Below are 23,269 nucleotides of genomic sequence, written 5' to 3' on the forward strand. Positions count from 1 at the left end.
TAGAAACCCCAGGAGCACATCCCAGTTGTGAAGATCAGACATGTCTCTAGATGCTGCCAGATGTCCCCGGGGTAGGGGGTGGGGGTGGGGCAAAACCAGTCCACTTGAAAGCCGCCCTGTAGAAGAAGGGCTCACATTCTTATGTCCCCACAGGCTTTCTTGTACCTGGTAGTGCCTGGCTTATAACTGGCCCTCAGTCCAAATTTGCTAAATTAAAAAAAAAAAAGTCTGTCTAAATAACTATTTATTCCTATATAACTAAATAACTATTCCTACTCCCAGAACTTTGAAAAATACCCAGCTTCTATGGACAGGGATCACTGGTGCTTTTATTTTTCTAATCGCACAACACAAAAGGAATATTTCTCTGGACTTAACATGCCAGAATCAGTCATTTAGTCATTTAGAATAGCCCCTTTCGATTATACATCCTTTGGAATAAAACAAAATATAAAATTAGGAACAGCTAAGCACTTGCTGTGGGTCAGGCTCGTTAGTACATGGTATACATTTAAGAAGCAGCTTGACCAAGCCACTTGCCCTGTGTGTGGCCTAAGCCAGGAGTCCCTCTTGGGTTTGCTATCAAAATCTATCCTCTTTCCACCAGGCTCTGCTGCTGGAAAGACAGACAAAAGAGTGGGGAAAAGTGGGCTAACACACTTTTATGAGGTTAAGGAGGATGAGGGAAAGAGAAGGGGTTTGCATATGGAAAGCGAAAATGTCTGTTCCAAAGCAAATGCCCACTGGACTGATACGAACGCGAAAAGCCATGACAGGCAGAGAAACTGGAAATGGGCCACATCACCTGGACTGGGCGGCGGTGGTGCGGTTGCACATGGACAGGTGTCCTGGTCCTAGCTCCAGGGCACACTCAGCCTCCTGGACTTCCAGTCCTGGTGCCCAGGATCTCATGGGGCAGGTAGGCATGCACAGAAGGAGCATGCTGCATGAGCATGCTTGGACATATGGTGTATATGGGAAGAGGGTCTACAGAGAGTAGAGGACATAATAGGGTATGTTGAGAAACCATTTTGCTTACATCCAGACCAGGCCACTTTTGAGAGTCACCATACCAGAAGTGGAGACAAGAAAGGTAAGCCTGGGCCTGTGTCTTTTCTGCTAGCCCCATGTGTGAGGCACTGGGTAGCCCTGTCCAGCCACACCTGCTGGCCAGATGCTGGCCTGGCACACCTTGATACGATTCATCTCTCTGGCACAGTCTGCTGACCCTGGCAAGGGCCCAGAGCTGGAAGGACTTGAGCACAGCAATGAGCCATGGCTGAGGGCAGGCTGTAGGGTTGGGTGGGGGTGAGGAGACCCTCTTAGGTAGTTAGGGCTATGCCATGTCTGCTGCATGTGCTTTCAACCAATATCATGGATAGCCTGCTCTGGGCCAGGCCCTGTTCTGGACATGGGGCTATCTGCAGGACAACAGACACAAATCCCTTCTCCCAGCCCCAGAGGGAATGTTTCCAGCCAGTAAAGGGAAAGCCAGCACCCAAAAGTAAATATGGACCATGCCAATGGTCAGTGCTATAGAGAAAAGTCAAGCTGGTAGGAGGCTGGAGAAGAGAGGGGAGGGGAATAGGAAGGAGATGGATGGGACAGATGGGGAAGGGACAGGGAGAGGGAGAGGTGATGGGGAATGGGGGTAAAGTGGGGGTTGGGTGGTTTGCCCTTCAGTTTTTAGAACTTCCTGGAGCTCCACTCTCCATCCATATTCCATATAAGGAGAGAGAAGGGTCCTGCAAGGCCTGGGTGGAGGGAGAGAATTCAGTAGAAGGAAGGAGTGATGTACATGCACATGTACACGGGGAGGGTTGAGCCCCCGAGTAGGCAAAAATGCCCAGGGTCGTCAGTCTGCTTCCATCTGGCCCACCCTACACAAGAAGTGAGCACCTCTTTCCCTGACAGTCTCTTCCTGGCACCCCATTCACTTCTGGCTCATTTCTGACTCCAGGTTTTCGCTCATGTCATTGGCATTGCCCAAAAGCTCTTGTATTTTTCTATCGGATGCAGTTAATGAGTGAGGAAGAAACAGATGATAGCAAAAAAAAAAAAAAAAAAAAAAAAAAAAAGGAAGGTCATGAGGAAGTAAGGGTAGAAAATAAATACAAAGAAAGCTCAACACAAAAGCACAAGAGATGAGAGAGACAAAAAGATGAATAGCAAAAAAATAATCGAAGCTAACTTTACTGGGTGCCACAGACTATAAGCAATTTATGTGTATTCATTAAACCTTACAACACTCCCATCCTACAGATAAGGAAACTGAGGCTGTGAGAACTAAACTCTTCATCCACCGTCAAACTGTAGCCAGGAGGACCCAGTTGGCCATGACATTATGTCATCACTGTGCAAAGTGGGGAAGGAAGGAAGGACAGTTATCCAGTTTGATGGGTCTCTGAAGTTCATTAGCCTGCAGATGTTGAAGCTTAGCCACAGGTGTTGTTAGGGTAGATGAGCTCAAAGAGAGCTCTTCCATCCACAGGAAAGTGTCTCTTTCAGTCAGCTGGATAAATAGAGATGCAGATGTAAAAGGAGTTAAATAAAGGAGTGTATTTTCTGGGTATCAGAGAGCTTTCCTTTCAGAGAGGATCCTGTCAACTTCATATTTTTTTCAACAAATACCTCCTGATTCCCAGTATGTGGAAGTAATCCCAGAGAATTTAGGATTTAAATGAGCAACAGCTGCATCTGCACACAGTGTTGAAAAGTATGCAATTATTGCAGGAGATGAAGCGTAACTTCAATTTGCTTCCCAAAGTTCTTGTTCCCAGAGCTAACTTTTGTCTTTTCCTTTTCCTAAACATGGCTTTGTTTAGAAAGTGGGACAGCAGATAGGCACTCAGGCACAATGCCCGGGACAGCTTTCTGGAAGAAGGGAGCGTAAGTTCCCAACCTGTGTAGGGGCGGGAGTTTCTATTCATTCCTCTTGAAGTTCCTGGGTAGAGCCAGGAGACTGCTTTTTACCTGGGGAAGTAGTCCTTAATAGGGCAGAAAATCCTGTTGTAGGGTGAGGCATTTAGACCTGCTGACAGATTGGAATCTCTCAGAGGAGCCCTTAGGCAAGAGTGTAGACCAGGCTTATTGAGGCTTTATGTGCTGATAATCATGTAAATGAGATTAGTTGTCCTTTTTAATGAACACTTACTTTATGCCCTACATAGTACTCTCAAATAATAACCTAAATTACAAATCAAGAGAGTTTCTGAATAAAGCCTATTAGATGTCAGCATAAAGAGCAAATCTGTGTTTTATGTCTTAATTTTATACTAATTCCAAGCAGATGGCAAGGGGCCTTCGGTAAGTGTTTTCTTTGTTTGGTTAATTCAGTGGTGTGTTCCTGAAAACCCACTGCTCTATTTATAGCACTGACCAGTTTTTAGAAGATTCCTCTAAGGACCAGGCAAAACTCCCACTTAAAATTAGTTGGGGGTGGGGAGAGGTCTGAATGCGGGTGGCAGGGGCGAGGAAGGACAGAGGGAACCGCCCCCTCCTGGCCCTGCCACTCACTCTTAAGGACAGTGACACGAGCAGTACCATTGAGAGCCATAATCAAGGGACACAGAGACTCAAGGATCTGCTGTGTCTCAAAGAGGTCTATTTAAAACACGGAAGAGAAATGCTCTGTCTGGCTTGTGTATTTTCCTCTAACAACTTGTCTGCTCTCTGCCCTTTCTTGTCTCAATAGCTGTGGATAGCGGTGTTAGAAGAGATCACACCAAATAAATAGCGATTTTTCAAGCAAACAGTGAAAAAGCTGTTGATGGAGCCTAGTGATAAATAATTAGAACAGATCGTGTGTTAACAACAGCACTATTCAAGAAAATGAGTTTCAAAAGATCTTTAGGTTTCAAATGTCTTTGATTCGTCTCGGAGATTAAAAACGCCAAAGTCGGTTCTGGAAGGATCAGTCCACTGAATATGCGTGTGTGTTTTGCCCAAGAGCTCAGAGACAGTACACAGAGGGAGAAGCTACCCCCATAAGAAAGCATATCTCAGTAAGGGCATAATTCCAATTGCATCTTAAAGCCGGAAGAGTTGGAATTTTCAAGAGGAAGGACAAGAATTTGTAAGTCCAAGAAGACTCCTCCTCCCAATCTATGGTGGCACATCCACAGGGTGCAAAGAATCAGGGTTTCCACCCAAAGTTAGAAAAACACTTTAAGGCAAAAAAAATTAGTAAGGGTAAATAGAGAAAACAGGAAAAAAAAAAAAAAAGGCTTTCGGTGCCGCCAGTCAGACCTGTCACTCTTCAGCAATGGGAGAAAGATCAAGAGCCTTGGCATCGAAGAGATCTATATAATACAATTCTTCACCCTCATGCTAAATACGGAGGGCTGGGTAATTCCATTCCTCAGCTCAGTTATAGGATGCAAATGCCTGGGCCACTGGCTTTCTAAAAACAGCAGCAGGGCAAACAGACCCAACTGACACAAATGAATATTGAATAGACCCATGTTTGTCCTTAAAAAGAACTGGAAAACAACAGAATAAAAGAGGTTTCCCAGGTCACCTCTGACAAAGGGCTTTCTACTTCCAACAGTTACTTAGGCTACAGGTCCTAAAGGAAGCGAGTTTAAAAAAAAAAAAAAAAAAAAAGGCAGCAATTCACCATTTGCTGCCCCTGCCTCTTTTCTTCCTGGATCCTTCATCTCCACTCTTTCCATCTTCCAAATGGTCAGCCCACTTGGTGGGGCAAAACCTCGAAATCCATCTTATCTCTCCTCCACTCAACAACATCCCTGCCCGGGCAATTTGGCATCAGAACCTCCTCCAGCCCTTCCTGGAACACTCTCTAGGTCAAAGGAAATGGGCCGTGATTGCCGACGGCAGGCCGTTTTTACAAGCGCTAGTCCAAAACGAGGACAGCAGTGTTTCCAACTTATAAACACACATGGGAATAGCCGCTAAGACTCCCACCAGCTCTCCGAATCTTTCTGTTTGGTCTGCTGAGCAGGATCAAGGCTGAGCCGGGAGGGAGCTTGGCCAGGCTGCCGGGGTGACCCCCCCATCCCTGCGCCCGGAGCACAAACAAAAGCTCCTGGATGGTATCTCCTGCCATCACTTGCTTTCACAGCTGTCTACACATAAACCAAAGGGGTTAGCATCCCCGAAAACAAAGACGAAACACAGACTGTGAAATGGGCAACTGTTTTCTGTTGCTCAAAAACAGCAATATTCTTTAGGGCTCCTCTGAGTGGAAAAGTACTGCTCGACGTCCACCGGCCAGAAGCGCCCGCCCTGCCGCAGACAGGGCACGCTCTGGGTTGGCTCGCTGGACGGCGATACGAAGAGGAAATGGGCCCAGGGCTCCAGAGCTAAGTGACCACACCAGACAGGGGTTTCTAGGCGTCAGCATGGAGCCAGCTGCTGTCTGGGGTCTCGGGTTTGATACAAGGCAACCGTGTTCGGAGGGTGATGCGCCTAGCTAGTGCAAAGCCAAGGAATCTGCCTTCTTGCTACTTCACGGTCAAAGACGGGATGGCAACCATCAACCGTCCCTCTCCACCTGCCCTTGAAGAACGGAAAAAAGAGCGCCGTGGCTTGCTTACCTTAAAGTTGTGGGTCTTCTCGTAGTTGAAGTGGTTGTCGTTGTGCGTGAGGGCGGCCCTTCGGACCAGGGACGAGATCTGTGAACAGGCAAAGAGTTTGAGAGGGGGCCACAGGAAACCGCCTCGGACTCCCACCTTCACCCCCAAGGCCACGGCCAGCAGTTCCTGGCGCTTCCTGCCTGGCTTTGGCTTCCGAACCACTGCACACTTTTTCTCGTTTTCCAGCCAGCGTTCCTCGGAGAACATGGTGCCGGGAGCCCACATCTTCCTCGTTTCCCCTGTGAGGGCTCTGCGCTGGCAGGTTTTGTGAACCGCGGCTAATGTTAGGCAGATCTGAGGCAGCTGCGACCTGTCTGCAGAGGCCTCCGGCATGTGACCTGGGAGGGCTGGTTGGAGTGATGGAGGGGGCTCTGCCTCTGAATAAGGACGGGGCTGTTTCGTGCTATTTCTTGGGGCCGACGTGTGCCTGAAACAATAGCACACATTCATGGGCACAGCAGTCCCCCCAAGCTGTATCCAGGCGCCGCTGAGGACGAAGGAGGGGGGTCGGGGGAAGGGCAGGGGCAGGCAGCTTTATTCCTCCTGCCGCAGGAGGACCTCTTGTGCTTGCTTGCTTGCACATTTCACACACGCACACACACACGCACACACACCCCCAACTAGTTCTGACGTTCAAAGCCTGGGGCTGCATCCAATGATTTTGGGGGCTCTGAACCCCATCCTGGGCTGAACTCAAGCAGATTAAACCTTTAGACCCTGATGATTATTTAATCTCATGGGGATAAAGCCTGCCTCTCTTTAAAAAAAAAAAAAAAACCTGCCCTAGTTCTTGAAGCTTAATTTTTATTCTTATGCATGCATTAAATTAGAGCAGTCTGAACACTGAGTGGGGCACAGGGAAAGAGCATGGCATTTTAGCTCTGAGTTCTATAGCCAGAGTTTCAACACTGGGAGGATGTCTTGCTCTGAGACACTCCCTAGTCTCCCTTCTCGCCTCCAACTTTCAAATCCCTGCACACACATTGACAAGACAATGTTCCTCAACTAAAACCCAAACATCAAAGTTGCCTTTATTTTAAATATGACCCCTTCAGCGTTCATTCTGTCAGCGTCCAAGCCTGATGCTTCCCTGATGTTCTTAAAAGCCTCATCTATTTGAAGATCTCCTTTGAGACCAAAGTTTTTGGACCCAAGTCTTGTCACAGTTTCGGGACTAGCCCTGATCCATGGATGAGGTTTAAGGCAGCACATGGTGGTCAGTAAAATCCATGCTCTTGGAGCTGGGAAGCAAGGAGGCTGTGGGTAGCTGGACCATTACACAGACGCACGGTCCACGGATGCCTTCCTGGCCTCAGTAGACACAGGGCCCCCCATTCCAGCCCCTGCAAACAGCCTTATGAAGAAGAATGCAAGGTCGGTGCTTTCCAGGAATTCTTGATTCCTGATGATTACCTCATTCTACCTTGGTTCAGAAGTGCATCCTTCCAGGTGACCCTTGTTACCATCAGTGATGAGAGGAGCCATTCCCCCCCCCCTTTTTTTGAGAAGGGGAGCCAGGAGGGGTCAGAGGGAGAGGGTGAGAGTATCTTAAGCAGATACCACACCCCCCACGGAGCCCGATGCAGGGCTGGATCTCATGACCTTGAGATCGTGACCTGAGCCGAAACCAAGAGTCAGATGATTAACTGACTGAGCCACGCAGGCACCCCTGAGAGCCAACTTTTATACTGAGCTCTTAAGTACAATCACCTGTACCAGATGACATTTAGAATGTGTTAAATGCAGCTACTCATTTACTTTTCAGCTCATGTGTATGAGAAACAAGACTTTCACCCCCATTTTTTGGATGAAGAGATTGAGGCACCAAGCAAAGGCGCAGCAAGTTGCCCAAGGACAGGCCATGGGCTTAAATGGCACAGCCCAGGACTCGAACCCCAAATATCTGTGTCCAGCACCTGTGTTTCTCAACACCAAGTCCTGGCCTAAGTAAGCCAAGTTGGTCCCTAGTGTGCCATCGTGCCCTACTTTATCTGAAATACCCGTTAGGTCCGCCCCCCTTCCCACTCTTGCCACACGGTATCTCCACACATGCTGTACACACAAAGGCCTGATGTTCTCCTTAGTCGGTTATACCTGCTCAGAAAAGGCCAGTGACTCTCTACGGCCTGACCATGCTGTGGAATTGCGGGCCCTTCATGAGCTTGTCTCAATCAACCCAGCTCATCTCTTTGCCAGCACTCCCCTCACAAATATTACAAACCCTCTTCTCTGATGCACCCTTCACCTCAGTAGCCGGCTCCATCCTCTAGCACATTCCAGGATCATGTGATATATAGACACGCTCAACAACTTTCTAACTCAGATGCTACTCTCTCCAAAAAGTCTTCTCCCCACTCCCTGCCAGAGGCCAACTCTCTCCTCCAAAATCCCATAGGGGTTTTCCCCAATTTTTCTGATTGCACGTGTCCCTTTCTATCTTGTATTAGATTTATGCCTGTCCCTGCCCTAATGAGAAGTCACTCTGACAGCCTCTATGTCCAATTCACATCAGTTTCCCCTTCATGAGCATCTAATAAAATCCCTTGCCACAGTAGGCACTGAATAAATGTAAGTCACCAGGAGAAGCTGAACCTCTGGGAAGCGAGCATTGCGGAGGAAGCTGTGCAAAGGTGACTTAGGGTTGGGGTCTCCTGTCCATTCTATGAGCTCCCATCACCATGCGGTAGCTTCTAGGGACCTAAACCTCCAGGGATCTGCCTTCCTGGTGGGTCCTGCCAGATTCTTCCTTCCCTTGGCCCAACCACAAAGGACATCTGCTTTTCAGGGGGGTTGAGTAGAAGCAATGATGTATCTTTGAAAGGCTTGTAATCCTTAGCCTAAAGGCAGAAAGACAGAGAGAAGGAATAGGATCCCTTCCCAAACCTTCACTGCTAGCCAGTCCACAGGAACCTTTTTTTGACGGTGAACCATTCTGTGTAAAGTAGATTCTGTGAACTAAACTAGGCTAATTATATGGATGTATGGTTTTTAGAATCTAGTAACACAACTATTTAAAGAGGAAGTGGGCAAAAAGGGTCTCCTTTTCCTTTTGGTATATAGCTGGTTGAAGACAAGGAAATCTAGTATTTTCTCTTTTGTTTGTGCCTTTACTTACAAGTAATTTTTACTTCTATGTGTGACAGTGGTTTCTTTTTCAAACATTTGTTCCTTAGAATTCACCCAGACACAGGGCACATTCAGACATGTGAAGGAACCACACACTGGTCACTTAAGATGTATCTTGACAAGGAACCAGAAGGGCTGGCGTTTGAGCAAGCACTATTGTGAGCCGTGTGGATGACCCCAGATCACCCTCTTACTACAGGAAAAATGATTACAAATGTCTCTTGGTCAAATTTCCCTCTTAAAGAACTCCACCACACAGAGCTCTTTACCCAGGCATCTCAAGGACAACGCCTTGGTTTCTTTTATGTCCCCCACAGTGACTGATACGTGTTCTCTATACACGGTAGACATTTCGTACTTTGGCCGACAGTCGTTTCTAACACAAATTTCTGTCTGACTTATTTTTGTACACACATTCATGGAGCATGAAGACACATTTCCCTACATGCTCTGCTTCAGTCAGGGATTCTCCACCTTGAAACTACTGACATTTGGGACCAGAAGATTATTTGCCCAGGGAGGCTGTCCTGTGCATGGTAGGACATTTGGTGGTATTTCTTGCCTCTACTAGCTGATGCCATCAGAACCCCCAACTGTAGTAATCCAGACTCTTTCCAGACATTGCCAAGTTTCTCTTCTGGGGCAAGACTGCCCACAGCAGAGAATACCTGGGTTAAATTAATAACACACGTCTTTATAGCACTGCTGCCTTTGTGCCGAGTATTGTACTAAGTACTTTACATGCACTGACTCATTTACGATTTATAGGGTGGGTACTGTTATAATTATCCCCACTTTACACATGAGGAAGTGGGAACTGGGAGTCTAAGTGACTTCCCCAAGGTCACATAGCTGGTAAGTGGTATAGCTGAGATTAGAACACAGGTACAACTAACTAGAGCTGGATTTTTTTTTTTTTTTTTTGCTAAGAATAAGTTTATTTTTGATTGTGATTAAATACACATAACATAAAATTTACCATTTGAAGGGCACCTGGGTGGCTCAGGAGGTTGAGCCTCTGCCTTCGGCTCAGGTCATGATTTTAGTATCCTGGGATTGAGCCCTGCTCAGCAGGGAGCCTGCTACCCCCCCCCCCACCCCCGCCTGCCTTGCTGCCTGCTTGTAATCTCTCTCGGTGTCAAATAAATAAAATCTTTTTTTAAAGATTTACCCTTTGAACCATTTTAAAGTGTATAATTCAGCCATTCAGCGGCATTAAGTACATTCACAATGCTCCGGAATCATTACTGCTATCCAGAACATTCCCTTCACCCACAATGAGACCCCGCATTCAGTAAGCAGTCCTGCCCCATTCCCCTCTCCTTCTAGCCCCTGGCAGCCACCACTCTGCTCTCTATCTCCATGGATTTCCTGGGTCTGAATATTTCATGTAAATGGAATCATACAACATATGGTCCTCTGTGACGGGCTTCTTTCACTTAGTAAACTGTTTCCTATGTTCATCCATGCTATAGCATGTCTCACTACTTCACTGATTTTTATTGCTGAATAATAACCCATTGAATGGACATAATACATCTCACTGATGTACATTTGTACTGTTTCCACCTTTTGGCTATTGTGAGTAGTGCTAACAAGTTTCTGTTTGAACATCTATTTTCAGTTCTTTTGGAGATACAATAAATCTATGCTTCTAATCACCCTGGAAATGGCTTCATTCAAATGGTGTCCACATTTAAAAATATCCAGTGTTTAAAGGCCCAAATTACTCTCTTCCCTGCTGTTAACCATTAGCAACTCCTGGTTTCCCTGGTCTGTTTTTTTTAAAGAGGAGACTTTTGTTTACCCTGAGAGGGCTTTCAGAGCAGGCACCACTTAAGATACTTCTGGAAGTAGGTGGGGCTATAAATAAATAGTGAAATTAACTCACCACTTCCTTTTTCCTTTTTATAAATAAGGGTTTGGGTTCTGTTTTTTATGGCCTCTCACTATTCTTCTTTCTGTGATGAGGATCCCTGAATCCAAGAAAGAATCAGGTGACACGAAGGCCGGGGAAGGTTGTCAGATGAGGACAAGGGGGCGAGGGTGGGGGTCAGGGGGCAGAAAGATGTGGGAAAACTGAAGCCTGCTGGGATGCCGGTGTGCGTGCAAAGTGCCCCGAGAGAAGGACGGTGGGAGAAAAAAAGTCCGTGCTGACTTTAGGGACCTAGCATCAGAAGCCCATCAGGGACCTCAGAAGTTCATCCAGCCAAGGGCCCCTCTTCACCTGGCTCAGACAGCCTCACCTGTCAGGACCATGACATTCTGCCTTATTCGTACCGATTTCTAGAAAAGGTGATTTATCATCAACCTGACATTCTTCCACAGACTTCAAGTAAATTCCATTCTGCATTTTAAAGAAGGTTCATTGAAAATGTCATGATCTGCCCCTGAAAAATCTCTCCCGACTATTCCAGCCCCAGCTCTTAGGTTTCTGGGGCACGCTCTCGCCTCTTTGTCCTTTGAGTCTGAGCCCCCTTAGGGGGTGACAGCCTGAGCTATATACCCTGCCTGCAAATACTGCATCTGTTGGCAGCTGCTGCCTCGTGGAAGTATAGGAACTGAAAATCACTACTGCCCAGGCTGGCGGGCTTGTCCTTAGGAGAGCTCTCAGAGAGACTGCGCTGTTTGGATGAGGTAGCTCCTCTCTGGGGAAAATAGTTGGCAATGTATCAAATGTCTTCTGTGCATTGACCCAAAGATTCTATTTCTAGGATTCTCTTAAGAAGGTTTTCAGACATGGGGCGCCTGGATGGCTTAGTTAAGTGTCTGACTTGATTTTGGCTCAGGTCATGGTCTCAGGGTTGTGAGATGGAGCCCCGAGTCAGGCTCCACACTGGATGTGAAGTCAGCTTGAGATTCTCTCTCTCTCTCTCTCCCTCTGCCCCTCCTCTGCTTGCTTTCTTTCTCTCTCTCTCTCTAAAAAATAAAAGGTCTTCAGATGAAGTAGATAGAAAAGATACATAGATTAAGATATATTCATCATAACAATAATATTGAGAAATGAGGAATATCTTACACATCCAAAAGAGGGGAGAGGTTAAATTACGGTGTAAACATGTAATCGAATATTATATAAAATAACAAAATGATTAAAATAACTTTTGTAAAGATTTTATTTATTTGACAGAGATCACAAGTAGGCAGAGAGGCAGGGAGAGAGAGAGAGAGAGAGAGAGAAAGAGAGAGGAGGAAGCAGGCTCCCTACTGAGCAGAGAGCCCCATGTGGGGCTCAATCCAGGACCCTGGGATCATGACCTGAGCCAAGCCACCCGGCACCCCCATTAAAATAACTTTCAATGGTGAAGGGATATGCTCCTGTTCGTAAGAAGCAGGCTCTTGAACCATATATGGTATGATTCCCACTTTTGTTAATCAGATGACCCAGAAAACATCAGAACCTACCAGAACTTCACCAACACACCAAACTGTTGGAGATAAGCAACAGTCATCTCTGGGTTAAATAATTATAATAGACATTTATTTTCTTCTTTATTCTTTTCTGTACTTTCTGAGTTTCCTACAATGATTACATTCTATGTCCATCATATAAAAATGTGGACTTTGTAAAAGTACATCATAAAAACTTTGTTCGATTTAGTGGGCCTAGCTAATAAATCCTTAACATCAAAGACAACCTTTGAGCCCAACCCATCCTGCCTGCTGTTTTTACAGGTGAGAACTGAGAGTCAGAGAAGTTCATGATCTGCGCCCCCTCCACTCCCACCCCAGCACGGGGCTGTTCGACAACTAGATCTAGAATTGGATCCAAGCCCCGGGTTCTCTTGCCTGTGACCCTTCTGTGGCTGATGCCTCTCACGCTGGAGCCAGTCTTGGAACCCCAGAAGGCTTGTGCAAACACAGACTGCTGGGCCCCAGCCCTAGTACTTCTGACTTAGTGCGAGATCATTCCTAAGAATCTGCCCCTCTCACAGGTTTCCAGGTGATGCTGATGTTGGTTCCACACTTTGAGGACCCGTTTTGTGTATTCCACTGTATCAATGGGTCTCACCCAGCCTTGATGAAGTTTAGAATCACCTGGGAACAAACAAAAGCCATGCTCGAGCTCCATCTATGACCAATTAAATCCAGATTTCTGAGAATGGACCCAACACTTAAAAAAAAAAATCCTCCAGCAGATTCTAATGCACTCCTAGCATTGAAAGCTGCTGTACTGATCTCAAGTGTTTCAATGGAGGGCAAGTGTTAGAGAAGACGGAGGTAGCCAAGTGCTAAATGCTATTGAACAGCCTCCCCTCCCACAAACGAATCGATACTTTTTCAAACACAAAATGCGACCCTGTTTCTACGCCGCCCCACCCCCACCTCCCATTGTGCTACTTAAAACCTCCATGGATTCTTAAGCTAAAAGCAAAGCTCCATACCAGGGCCTCCAGGGACCTGTGTCAGCTCCTGCCCTCGCCAGCCTTGCCTCCCATCCCTTTCTTTCTGTCATCTTGAGAATTGATAACCACAAATTATTAGTATGCTTTTAAAATGATTGTCCACATGACCCCTTCTAGACTGCTAGCTTTATGATATCAGGCACTGTGTGTGCTCTCAGCACGAAAGGGACCCCAGGGTCATACCTTGTACCTGGCACAAAGCAGGCTTTTACTAAATTTTACTGAAAGAATGAATGAATGAATGTCTATGTCTATAAATTATCTTGAGGTCAAAGGACCACTGTAGAGGCTAGTCATCATCACTACCTATTTATCTAGTCAATTCACTCTTATGGGTCTCTGATACAGAATCCAGGGGCCATGCACTTCGGGTTTCTTTTTGATGAAGCTGTCAGATCTCTCCTGTCACAGGCTGGGGCCCTGGAAACAGGGAGAACCTGCAGGGTCAGGGCCTAAGGGAGGTTTGACCCCGGAATAATATTTTTAAAAGTAGCATCATATATTTGTGGGGTACCATATATCTTTCCTCTATAAAGAAGATAGTATGGGTGTCATTATTCTCACTTCATTTAAGAAAACTGAGGTTCTAATAGGCATGTCCAGGGGAAGAGAATCTTGATCTTGTGTCTTGATTTCCTTCCCATGGGAATCCCTGATGCTTGACTTGTAGCTAATCAGCTCCATTAAATCCTGCCCAAAGACAATCAGTAAAATGCTGCAGGCATTCAGTCAGCTTGAAATGAAAAATATATACACACGCACACATATGCATATGAATACATATAAAGATAAATATATACACACACATACATATGTGGGACTGGTGGATGGATATGAAGCAAGCATGATGATTTTTGCTGGGGGATTCTAGATCTCTATTCTTGTAGACAAGTGAAAAAAACAAGGAGTTTTAAGTGAAATAAGCCCACATTCCTGAATGATCATCAAAGGGTTGGTTTGCTTGTACTGATGCCACTCAACCCAGCCTAACTGATCCCACGTACTCTGAACACTCCTGGTGCCAGATACATCGTCCTTGCTCCTTCTCAGACCCGCCCCCATAGTGTTGGCTATACTCTCTGCTTGGGGTCTGTAGTCCTGAAAGAGGAGGGAGACAACACAAGGGTGTGGCACTCCTCCCCGTGACTGTTGCAGAAGGGAGAGGGAGCGGCTTGGGCCTCTGCCTTCTCTCCTGCCCACGTGCGGCTCCGAGCTGCAGAAGCCTGGCTTCGGCTGAGTCCATCAAAGCACTGGGGATGGAAAGTTGCCCTGGCTGACTCCTGAAACTGCCAGGGACCCCCCAAACTGCCACGCTTGGCTCATAGGAGAATGGGGCCTTTCTTTCTGATGGCCCAACACGCCCAGCTGCCACTTCAATTGTTCTCCAGGGACAGATGGCCACTCTCGATGTGAGAGACACGAGAGGGCTGAAGGACCAGCTCGCTTCCCTTTCACGTCTCATTCCCCTTCATCTACAGCAGCCAGCGTTCACCCCATCCTGGGGCGCGTGTGGGGTCTCTAGAAGGGACCCAGGCACCTTGTTTGGAAGCAAATAAATAATTGGATCCCTCTGGGGCCGACCGAGTGTGTAATGTCGTCCTCGCCCTTCTCCCGGCATCACTTCTCCAGCTGTGTGACAGGGCCGGAAGGCAACGGTTTGGGCCGATGGCTGCTGTCTCTCACAGACAGCTCGGGTGCGGACACCAAAATTCTTCTGTGTTAGAGAGGGACTCCCTAGGCTGTGTCAAGCATCTCACACATTCCAAAACATAGCTCTCGCTGCTTTGTTTTTGTGCTGTTTTTAAGAGACGGAAAAGTAGAGTTCTCTATCAGTATAGTCATCCGTTTGCTTAGGCAAGAACTTGAAGACCCTTGGATTTCTTAAATGCCAAGGTTAAGATGGTCTGGCAGGGTTATTTGTGAGAGAATGGAGCATGTGTTGGATCACATGCCTTAAAATTGCTTTGGGATATTTTAGGTAACCTTTTGTAAAACTAAGACCTGCGGAAACAAGACACATTTCAAGGGAGAAGCTGCTATTACGAAGTTCCCAGCGGTTATTTCCCGTCTCTTCTCATATGCCACATCCATTTCTTTTTGTTTGTATTTCCTTGCTGTCAGGTACCTTCTTCCCACTTGGGGCCAAAGAAGTAGGTGCCCAAAATGATTGCCTGACGGGTTTTATTACAAAAGTCGAAGATGCTCCTGTGCTGGCTTACAGCGCCCAGCTGCAGAGTGGAAACTGTGTCTCCTCTGACCCTCTCCCTGCCGCTGTCGCTCACATAGCTAAGCCTCAGAAAGGGCCGCCAGAGGCTCTAGGATTGCCGAGTTACATTTTCTCCTCATACTGCAGCCTGGCAATTCGCAGAGCAGAGCGTGCCAAATAGAGCCTCAAGCTGCTTCTCTACCATGTTCTCTGGTAAGCAATTGGAGAAAGGCGCACCTTGGTCGAAAGAAAAAAAAAAAAAAATCAAACAGACTGGCTGTTTTCTGCTTGCAAACTCTCCTATGTTGCAATGGACAGCGACTCCAGTTAAATGGCTTTACAAAATTTCACAAAAAATATCTCAAATGCCCTACTGGGCCCTTCCCGCAAGCCATCACCCAGACAGAATCGTCTCTGACGTCATTCACAGCTGTGCAGCTGAAGGAGCCCAATATAGCTCCTGGGGCTATTTATGAACCCAGCGCTTCTGGAACACGGTCGCCAGCAGACTCCAAATGTGAATCTCAGTTTATTTCTGGTCTTCTGGGTGAGGGGTGACTGGGAACTTCATCTTCCACAATTGGTCCTCATATGTGTGTGTTGGCCAACCTTATGCCAAGTATATGATCCTGCCGCACCTTCCAAGATGGAATGCCCTTCTACCAGTCCCCATGGGCTCTGGGAGGGCATCCTGTCAGCCTGATGCCTAAGCACCAGTGTTCCAGAGGGAAACCTCCACATGAAATGACCTCCTCTACTTCGACCTCAGCTGTTTTAATGCAGTATAATTGTACTTGAAATGTTTTTTAGTTTTTCCCTTCCTTCCTACCATCTTTCCTTCCTTCCTTCTTTCCACAAAAATTTATTAAACACTAATTATATTTCAGACCCTGTTTAACATCAACGGGATTGAGTAGTGAACAACTGACAAAAATCTCCGTTCTCTTGGAGAGCAGACATAAACAAAACTATTGAGTACGTTACAGATTATTCTAGGAAGGGATAAGTACTCTAAAGAAACAATAAAGTGAGAATATAGGCTAGAAATGGAGGGTACAACTTAAAGCAGGAAGGTCAGGAGAGGCCTCACTGAAAAGGTGACATTTGGAAGACTGGCAGGAGGTGATAGGGTGAGCCAGGCTGATATTTGAAGGAAGCGCCTTCCAGGCAGAGGGTATGGCCAGTGCAAAGGCCCTGAGACAGGAGTGAGGTTGGCATGTTCAGGAAATACCAAAGATGAAGGGTGGCTAGAGTAGCGTGTACTCGGAGGTAGGCGAGACACGCAGAGCCTTGCAGGAGAGAGGAAGGACTCCTGCTTTCACACTGAGTGAGGTCAGCAGCCACTGCAGGACCCTGCGTGGATCTGCGGTATGAGCTGAAAAGCATTGTATGTGAAGCCTGCAGTATGCTCCCCACCACTTAAAACTCACAAAATATATTAGAATGAGATCAGCAACAAAATAGAAAAAACGAGTCATAACAACTGTGGAGCACAGACTGCGCCAGGCACATTCACCGCTGCCTCATTTGGTGTGTCTCATGACGTGGCTATTATCCCCATTTCATTAATGAGGAAACCGAAGCTAAGAGCTTAGGCTCTCACTATTCAAGCTTGTACAACAATAAGTGGATGTGAACCAAGGGTCAGCGGCTCCGTAATTCCTATTCCTATTCCTAAATTTCACGTGATTCTCTCTCCACATTATTTGTCCCCCAGGAGGATGTAATGTCCCGAGAAAGGATTTTCTGCATCTATATTTTCTAATTTCCTTGGAAAAAAGAACGATCAAGAGCACTCAACTGTGGTTTCTAAATAAGTGAACGTGTCTGGTCTCGTCCAATCTTCCCATTTTACCAACAGCAGAATGGCAAGTTCGCTGTCCAGGTTCACACAGCCAGTTAGCTGTGGAACCAGGACAAAATCCAGGTCTGTGGACGGCAGGTTCAATCTCTTTCCACTGTGTAACACCAGATCTGGTCAATATGCATGCTCTCCTAGGCTGTACGAGCTAAACCACACACACTAAAAAGCATATCAAACATAGGCAGGAAATTGCCAGACAATATACATTTTTAAAATCAACTTAGAAAGCCTATGTGCATCAAGAGTTTCAAAATATTAATATCTTTAAGGTTCTATAACTCAATTTCTAAGAATCTAGTCTAAGGAAATGATCCTAAATACAGAATGGCTTTCATAGCATTATTTCTAATATTAAAAATGGAATGTATTGTGTATAGCCTAACTTTAGGAAATAGCTAAATAAGTATCACACTCAAGCAACAATCTAGAAGGATGTGTATGAAGAATATACAGTAACATGTCTATAATGTGCTATGTAGAAAAGGGAGGATACCAAATTATAATTGTACTGTTTTCAAATATATTTAAAAATACAAATATATATATGGAAATCGGTGCAAGGAAATAGACCAGTGTCTATATTTTCTTTATCTTTCAAAATTCCTTTAACTATATTAGCTTTAAGATTGGAATGAGAGAAAAAAGCAAACTTTTGCTACAGAGAAACAACATTTTCTTTTTCCAGTTTCATCAGTTTCATTTTGTACAAGGAGGTCTTTACCTTAGTGAAAAAATGAGGTACGTTTCAAACATGATTAGAACTGGATGAATATAAAGTTTGAGAGTCTTCTGTGGACCTCATAGCTATATTTAAAGAAACTCTCAAATGTGCATAATAAGTGTTTAACATTATTGGAAATGAAAACTCTTCATCTAACAGGTATTAAGGAAGGATTCACTCACTGTGGAGCCTAAAACATGCCATTTAATGGCCTTTATTGATATGAATTAAAATCTTCCCCAAATACTCAAGAACATTATTCCATAAAAACACACAATTTAGGTTAAATCTCTGAAGAGATTTTTGACCTTGAGCCAAGAGCAATAAAAGTTTCAAAATAAAAGTACTGTTTCTTTCACAGATATTATTGTTGGTTAACAGCCAGGCACAAAAGGAATAAAGACTCAATATGGTTGTATCACACAGATTTTCTCTAAATAAATTCATTTAAACCCAGAAAATTACATCCTAACATGTATAATAGAGCTATAAGAATCTAGATTTTGTAATATATCAATCATGATTTGAGATAGAGGAAATTTTTTCTGAGATATCTGAAAATTTTACTAGTCTAACTTTTTTTTTACTTCAGTCTTATAAGCTCCATTTAAAAAATTTTTATCAATAACTATGCGGCGCCTTGGTGGATCAGTGGGTTGAGCCTCTGTCTTCGGCTCAGGTCATGGTCTTAGGGTCCTGGGATCGAGTCCCATTTTGGGCTCTCTGCTCAGTGGGGAGCCTGATTCACCTCTTCTCTCTCTGCCTGCCTCTCTGCCTACTTGTGATCTCTCTCTGTCAAATAAATAAATAAAATCTTTAAAAAATTTTTTATCAATAACTAAAGGTTTTCCTCCATCTCCTGTAGAGTGTTAAGAAGCTAACACTGTCATTGGTAATGTGCTATTTCAGTTGAAAATACTGTGTTGCTGTGTGCTTATTAAGCCCCATGACTATAGAAATGGCAAATAAACTCTAAAAACGGTGAAATGTTTTTGTTTGATAAGAATTCCTTTTTATTTGAACTCTGGGCTCAAATTCCTGTTCCAAACCTTCTCAGCCAGGTGACCTTATGCCAAGTCACTAAACTTTTTTGTGCCTCATTTCCTTAAACATAAAATGTAGATAATAATAGTAGGTACCTCAGAGATGATTAAATGCGCAATTTAAGTTGTAAGCTGTAAATCGCTCAGATCTATGTCTGGCATCATTTTATATGTATGCATGCATATATAATTTAATGAATAAATTAACTTTAATGATTATGCAGGTGATGCTTTCAAAGTAAGGCCTAATCTTAGAAAGGTGTTGACACCTGAGTATAACTAAAACTACCTTTATGTGTATGGTAAAAAAATCATTTTCTGACCCACCACAGTGAAAAAAACACATGGTCATATTAATTTGACCAAATCACCAGAGAGCTAAGCATAAACTGAAAGTATTTTGATCACCAAGGGCAGTTCTTCGGTGGCATATGGTGGAGGGAGTACGAGGTGGTGTTGAAGATGGGTAAATGCTGTGAAAACAGGCTTGTATCTCGAAATATTTTGATATCTGAGGGAAAATGGTGCGAAGGGTATATTTTAGGAGGTGAATGTATAGTAAGCAAATAGCATGGAAGAAGAAATTAGAGCTTGTATTGGTCCTGGGATAGGAATATGACTGGAAGTTTGGTCCTGGGCTCCGGTGTTGCCCCCAGGAAGGTGGCTTCTGGACTCCTGTGGAATGAGGTGACCAGCAGCCGGGCAGCCTGTGAGCCTATGAACGGGTTCACCATTTTCCCTCTTGACTTCCTCACTTTGTACCTATGACAGGGTGTTGGCAGCAGATGGAGCTCCTTGTTCCCGTGACATAATAGACTTTTTTGAGAGCTGTGGAGCAGAGGGCACTGTTCTAAAAACACCCCCTCAGCGACTCTCAGGAGTCACCACGCCTCCCTCGGTATGTTATGAGTGACCATTTTCAAAGACAGTCATGCCAAGTCCTGCTGTGAGGGTTTAGACTTACGCCTACTTCCCGGTTGTTCTTTGACTACTCGTAGGACTGAAGCTTAAGTTGTGCTGAGCCCCTTCTCTCCATCTACTTGGGGTTCAGACTGGCATTCCTTATCATGTGGTACCTCCAGATGCTCTATGTTTAAAGCTTGGAAAACTTTGACATGGATCCCTTTCTTAGAGCTTTACTATTCACGTTATGGTTTAGAAGGATCAGCATTTTTCCAAACACAGGTGTAGCCACATAAGGCCGATGAGTCTCTAGTAGGACTAGTGTCTGAGAAATGGAATCTCCGGACTTTTCTGAGATTCAAACAGTGTACAGAGTTTGCAGTGCCCCGAACACAACAAAGGCTCGGGAAATGTTGATTTCCATGATGATGATTATGATCATTATCAACAACTGTGATTATTATTAATAATTTTGGATTAGCTATGCTTACTGTTAATAACACTACTCTTTAAATAAACTCAGTTAGTGACCCTGCATCTTCAATGATGCACACAACAGAAGACCGGTAATGATTTTGCCCACTGGCCCTGGGTGACACAGTAGGAGTACAGATGGTCATTACATGTCCTTTCTCATCCACATGATGAGCCATTCAGGGCAGTGGCTGAGGAAACACGAGAAGAGTAAGCATAGGTTGACTGGCCAGAGCCGATGGCTGATGAGCTAAAGTGCACTCCCAGGACATCAGTTCCAGGCAGGCAGCGCAGGAAGCAAGTGCCACCACTGCTGAGCACTCATTCTCGGGTCTGTGTCCCAGCAGAACCTGGACCCAACATGCTGATTCTCATGGGCCCCTAAGAGTCGCCGTGATGTCTCAATGGACAGAGCCCAGGGTGTCCTCAGAATCCCCACATTCCACATCTTGGCCTCTCAGCTCCCTGCCAGTTAGTCTGAAGTCCCAAGATCTCTGGGCCATGACACAAGGTCCAGGCATCCACCCATCCTGTTTGTGAAACCCCTAGAGGGATAAGGACAGTCTTTTAGCCCCAAATGACATGTCCTAATCAATATGAATCCATAGGAAACTGCCCTCCTGCCTGTTTTCCTGTATCCTTCTAAAAATGGTTACCTCTGGCAAAAGCCCCCCCAAACCAACTACCAGGACCCTATGAGGAAGGAGTACATATGGAGTGGGCAGAAGCTTGGAGGGTGTCACAGCTTTGGGCTTGCTTGCCTGGTTGCAGGCAGTGTTACATATGGTGCTAAGTTTTATGCATAATGAGTTTGTATTCCAGTTGCTCTGTACAAATAAATGTGGAACAATTGGTATTTTTTTTTCTATCCTGAGAAAAACACTGTTTCAAGGACAGTATTAAAATAGGTTAGATGAGTGGGAATTAATAGACACACGGATGTTTTAGTGAATATGGAAAATAAATTATTTCTATATTGTAGGATAATAGAAATATATAATTACAATGTATTCTAAGTATGTATCAGACACCACTTTAGACACTTCACCTCCTCTCTCTCCCATCCAACCACCCATCCACCCACCTACCCATATACCTATCTAGCCAGATTCATCCTTTGATCCATCCTTCCTTCCATCCATCCATCTATCCGCCCAACTAAACAAACCAATTAACCAACAAGTCCATCAAATAATCAACCAACATGAAGTGAATACTCCGAAGTGTTAGGTTCTGGGCACCCAAAGTCAAAATCAGATTTAGTCCTTGTTCTCACTTAAGGTAGTTCAACGACTAAGAGAAGTGTTTACAGCCCAGGAACTTGTACATGAGCACGGTGATGCTTTTCATCACGGCTGTATTCACACCTGGAAGTTCCTCTCCTTCTAGGCCTACTTCTTAGTCTTGACTAATCTCCATGGTTGGCATTGTCCTAAGAATACAAACCCTTATTGCCTGAAAATAAAGAAATTCTTCTGCTAAGTCTAGAACTTCAAATTCTGGCTTGTATAAGCATACGCATAAAGCCCCAGGAGGCTGGGGCCACAGCTGTAAACCTGGACCTGCTCATAATATCCTCCATCCCACCTGACATCTCCTCCTTCCCCACTCACCTTGCTAAGTCCTGTTCATCCCTTCAACCTCCCCTGGGCCATGCATCACTTTCTCCAGAAAGCTCTTCTTTGTGTCTGAGCTCAGACCATTCTTCCTGTAACTGGTTTTCTTTTGGCACTGTTTGATCCTAAGTCCTACATGTCTGTCTTGCTCATTGCTGTACTCCTTTAGCACATCATCTGTCTGTATAGCGTTCAATAAATACTTCTGAATGAATAAATGGATGAATAAGTAAACTGAGAGCAGGTTCTTGGGAGAGACATAGTTGATAGGCTGCTTAGAACATAGAGTTTCCCCTGCAGTGTATTACTTTGGCCAAGAATAGAGTGGAGTCATATGGTTTTAGTTACTCTATATGAGAACAGAATGGAATGACAAAAATTTATTCTATAGCACAAGGTAGAGTAAATCATTTTCATAAGATGAAACAATGCAGTGAGATGAAATCGGTTCTTGTTTCTGCTGAGCAGCTATTAGAGAAACCCTCTCATCTTACAGATGAGGAAACCAAGGCCCAGAGAAGTGGAGGAGTCTGTCCTAGGTTCCCAAGAAAGTTGGTAGCAAAATAGGACCACAAAACGAAGCTTCTGGAGTCCCAATCCACAGTTCCTTCTGCTTCGTTTCCCTGTCGTTAGCAGCCATTTGCTGGCTACCATGGTCAGGGAACGACCCTGTCCAAAGTAGCTACATCTGGAAAGGTTTTGGAATCTAAGAATTACTGATGCTCTAACAAGAAGTCCTGAGGCCAAGATGATTTAAAATACATCACTACTGACCTTAAGAAAATCACACTGTGATATTTGGCGCTATGGAACATCACTCCAGAGCTTCCCTTAGGCTTAAAATATGAAAAGGAAAATAACAAGAGCATCTTGACATTTTTGAGAGATTCTGGTCCAAATCAACATTTCCGGTGCTCCTCCAGGAGGCACACAACTGGGGTACAAACCCTCCATGCGGCAGTGCTGGGCCAAAGATTGAACTGGATCATTTCTCTTCATATGGGCAAGAAAGGTCATAATGAAGAGAATCACTGCTATTAATTAGCAAACACTTCGAAGGTGTAGGAGAGTAAGCAAATAAGATTGACAGGAAAAGGCACATAGGTGAGGGTCCCTGGGCGGCTCAGTCAGTTGAGTATCTGGCTCGTGATTTTGGTTTGGGTTGTGACGTCAGGGTTCTGGGATTGAGCCCTTCATCCGGCTCCACAGTCAGCAGGGAGTCTACTTGAGGATTCTCTCTCTCCCTCTCCCTCTGTGCCACCCCACCATGCTTGCACACTTTCTCTCTCTCTCTCTAATAAATACATAGATCT

The 23,269-nt window shown here is 45.1% G+C and overlaps 1 protein-coding gene across 1 annotated transcript in view; it reads right to left on the bottom strand.

The window, feature by feature from the left end:
• CHN2 (chimerin 2) overlaps positions 1-23,269 on the bottom strand; it is a 290,379-nt gene that overhangs the window by 28,089 nt on the left and 239,021 nt on the right. Inside the window, exon 7 of the mRNA XM_059396655.1 lies at positions 5,559-5,636. Coding sequence (XP_059252638.1) covers positions 5,559-5,636 — 78 coding nt within the window. The remainder of the gene's footprint in view (positions 1-5,558; positions 5,637-23,269) is intronic.

Source organism: Mustela nigripes, chromosome 4 (genome assembly GCF_022355385.1).
Source record: "Mustela nigripes isolate SB6536 chromosome 4, MUSNIG.SB6536, whole genome shotgun sequence".
NCBI classification, from domain to species: domain Eukaryota; kingdom Metazoa; phylum Chordata; class Mammalia; order Carnivora; family Mustelidae; genus Mustela; species Mustela nigripes.